A 3321-nucleotide genomic window follows, 5' to 3' on the forward strand; every position below is an offset into this window, starting at 1 on the left:
CATCTCGAGGTTTGGGCAAGCGCATTCTCAAAGAGTACAGCAGTGCACAAAGTGGTGGATCTACCCACGGCCTGAGGGCTGCACAGGACCCCGGTAGATAAGAAAATTCTATGTCAATTGGACCCCTAAAAATCATTTTTATCTGTTAAGGCACCATGTCGGCATCCGGGTTTCTGATGCTCTAGCTCGGCCAGAGGGGGAGAGGGGGTATTTGACAACGGTTAGAGAGAGTAGTTTGTACTAGAGTTTTAGCGGAGTTTGAAGGCCTGCTTTGGTGCTAAAGTAGGACTTACTTGTAATAATCTCTGCATTCTATAAAAAAGAGATACTCGTTTGCGTACTTTCAAAAAAACATCAGCAGCAGCAACGTCGATTCTTTCTTACCGCGAATCACAAAATTTGCAGACACGTGGGTATACATTCAATGTGGAATCGGTTCGAACGAAAAGAACATGAGTTAAACCTGTGCATCACGTGAAACGGAGAGGTGTAGACATCGATGGATCAAACTCCACTCATCTGCTCTACTCGGGCACCGCTGGCTATGACGTGTGCGGCATACTCATAGACACAGGAGTTCTTCACGGAGCTGTGCCGTTCCTGCAATTTCCGCCGCCACTGTCCGATCCCCGGAGCCCCGGCGCCTATATATTCCCATCCCGTTCCGCCTCTTCGAAATACTCCATCCAACCCCACGACAGACACATCGTCACTTCAGTCAGTCCGATTACTCAGCCATCATGTGCAAGGTCGGCAGCACGGCACACTCGCTCGTCTGGCTGCGCCGCGCCGTGCGGCGGTGGCGCTCGCGCACGGGGCGGCCCGACAAGGATACGTCGGCCGCTGCCGTGCCGGCGGGGCATGTGGCGGTGCGCGTGGAGGGCGGCCGGTTTCTGGTCCCGCTGGCGCACCTGAGCCACCCGGCGTTCCAGGAGCTGCTCCGCCAGGCCGAGGAGGAGTACGGCTTCCCGTCCGGCGCCTCCGGCCCGCTCGCGCTACCCTGCGACGAGCAGCGCCTCCGCGACGTCCTCCGCCGCGTCGCTTCCCAAGGCCGCCGCTCTTCCCGCGCCGACTCGCGGCCGTTGCTGCAGGGGATGACCGTGCCGTCGTGATCGCTCAATCTTTTCTTTCGTTAAGCCTCTGTACATTGTAGTAGACGCGAGATAGCACGCGGGCACCCATGCCGCGGCGCCGTGCCATCCGTGGCGCTCTCAGCAGGACTTTCCAGACTGCTCGACAAGACAGATGCGCTCAAGTCGCCCTGACAGATCATACTCGATGTCTCGATGCTGAATTATAGTACACTCTAGTATCCTGCACGGCCATCAGTCGAGCTGGCATTGCAAAATGTATATCTCCGAGTCCCACAAACTCCGGTAGAACAGAAATTAAACCTACTACTAGTATTTTAAATTCCGTTAGATGTGCGTTGACGGCGAATGGCCAAATTGGCCAGCTGCAGCTGTATCTCGAGTAGTACCTTCTGTAATGTAAATGTCCGTTGTGAACTCTTGTTCTATCGCCTTGAAGTGTGATGCTTTGAGTCAATAAAATATTGGCTTTGCTAATTCTCGGCTAGTTGAGGATAATTATTGAATTGAACCATTTTTAGTGTTATATCTTTCTCAAATATAATTATTTTCATATGCTCATTCTATTGGTATACTCTTTTTCTTTGACGCCCTTCTGATTTTGTACCACTTTTTCGAACGGCGGGAATGCTAGTTTTTTAAAAAACAAAGGCAAAAACTTTGCCTATTTCATTGATTAAGAGAGGTAGGGAATAAAAGACCACTCTCACAACAAGCAAGCAAGGTTCCCAACCCGAGAGAGCAGCATCGAGCGGGCAAGCGCTCTCCCACGTCCGACCGTCGTGCCCAGCTCGTCGGAGCAAACAGCAAACCATGTGCAACGTGATCACGATCGCGTCGGCGGCCTGGCTGCGCCGTGCCGTGCGGCGGTGGTGCGCCCGCTGCACCGCGTCAGCGGAGGTGCCGGCGGGGCACGTGGCGGTGTGCGCAGAGGGCGCGCGGTTCATGGTGCGGCTGGCACACCTAGGCCACCCGGCCTTCTTAGAGCTGCTCAGGCAGGCGGAGGAGGAGTACGGCTTCCCGCCTAGCGCATCCGGCCCGGTCGCGCTCCCCTGCGACGTGGACCGCCTCCGCGACGTCCTGAGCCACGTCTCCTCTTCTTCCGACACTACGACTACGAGGAGCGCCGCCGCTCCTTTTGCTCCCGCCGCCGAGGCCGGGAGTCGAGGCCGCTGCTGAAGGGTGTGGCCGGGGAGAAGCTCGTCTTATGAGCGATCGATGGAAGCAACACAACGACAGTGGCTGATCAGTGTTGACACGGTCTTCCGGTCGGAAGCGGGAAAAGGTAAGGCGAAGCAGGACGCGTGCGTGCCCCGGCCAAGAAGAGCGTGCAAGCGCCGAGTGCGTCGAATCAAAGGCCGAGCGTGCTCCCGTGCCCTGCGTACTTCCGGCGATCGGGCACCTTCTGTATGGTAGGTAGGAGTGTGGCGGTAGTCACTGTGTGGTAGCACTAGCAGTTGGTTGAAGAAGGCGACGATTTTTTGGATTGTTTTCTCTTTAATTCTGCCTATAATCGGTTGGGCAAAGCCTTTGCCTAGAAATACTAAGAGTGAATCAATACAGACTGGTTGATTTATGCATGCAATTTCTCCTCGGTTGCATGTTATATCTTCTTCTTTACTATTAACCGGCAATCGGTCGTACGTCGTACGCTGGCCAAATCATCCGCGGTCTCGTTCCATCGAACGTCTAAATGTTTGCTCCAATCCAAGAGTCGGCGCCAACGCGTCAAGGCCTGGTGCAACGCGTCAAGGCCTGGCTCTTGGCCCAAATCAAGAGCGGACAGAGTCCAGCCGCTTCAGCAGCATAGCATGCAAAATATCTACTGCACTTTAGATCGGAGTACTAAAAAATTATAGTATTTGTTTCTTGGTGGCCACTACAGATTGTTGTTTTAGAAAGAAAAAAAGGATTCACCTCAATTTGGTCGCATTGTGATGTCTAGACTAGCATACATATTTTAAAGAAAAAAATGTTTTTTCCTTTTTAAATCAACAATCTACACAGATTTCTCTAGATTTGATTTTATTTACACACTAAGAAAAAAAGGTCTAAATACATCTGTTTCTAGACAAATCTGCAGCGAATAATTTAAAAAATAAAGTTGTGTTGATGGTGCATATTATTAGAAAAAATGCATGGTATGGTAAGCATACCGTGAATTCATCATTTAAAAAATTCAAGTTCAACTTATTGTTGTTCAGCGGCAACGCGCTGGCATAGTGCTAGT

At 51.9% G+C, this 3321-nt stretch overlaps 2 protein-coding genes across 2 annotated transcripts; both read left to right on the forward strand.

The window, feature by feature from the left end:
- Positions 1-740: 740 nt before the first annotated feature.
- Positions 741-1112, forward strand: LOC124670952 (auxin-responsive protein SAUR21-like). Its single transcript, XM_047207408.1, has one exon. The coding sequence runs from the start codon at positions 741-743 to the stop codon at positions 1110-1112; it is 372 nt and encodes a 123-aa protein (XP_047063364.1).
- Positions 1113-1904: 792 nt separating this feature from the next.
- Positions 1905-2270, forward strand: LOC124670953 (auxin-responsive protein SAUR40-like). Its single transcript, XM_047207409.1, has one exon. The coding sequence runs from the start codon at positions 1905-1907 to the stop codon at positions 2268-2270; it is 366 nt and encodes a 121-aa protein (XP_047063365.1).
- Positions 2271-3321: the final 1051 nt, after the last annotated feature.

Source organism: Lolium rigidum, chromosome 7, assembly GCF_022539505.1.
Source record: "Lolium rigidum isolate FL_2022 chromosome 7, APGP_CSIRO_Lrig_0.1, whole genome shotgun sequence".
NCBI lineage: Eukaryota > Viridiplantae > Streptophyta > Magnoliopsida > Poales > Poaceae > Lolium > Lolium rigidum.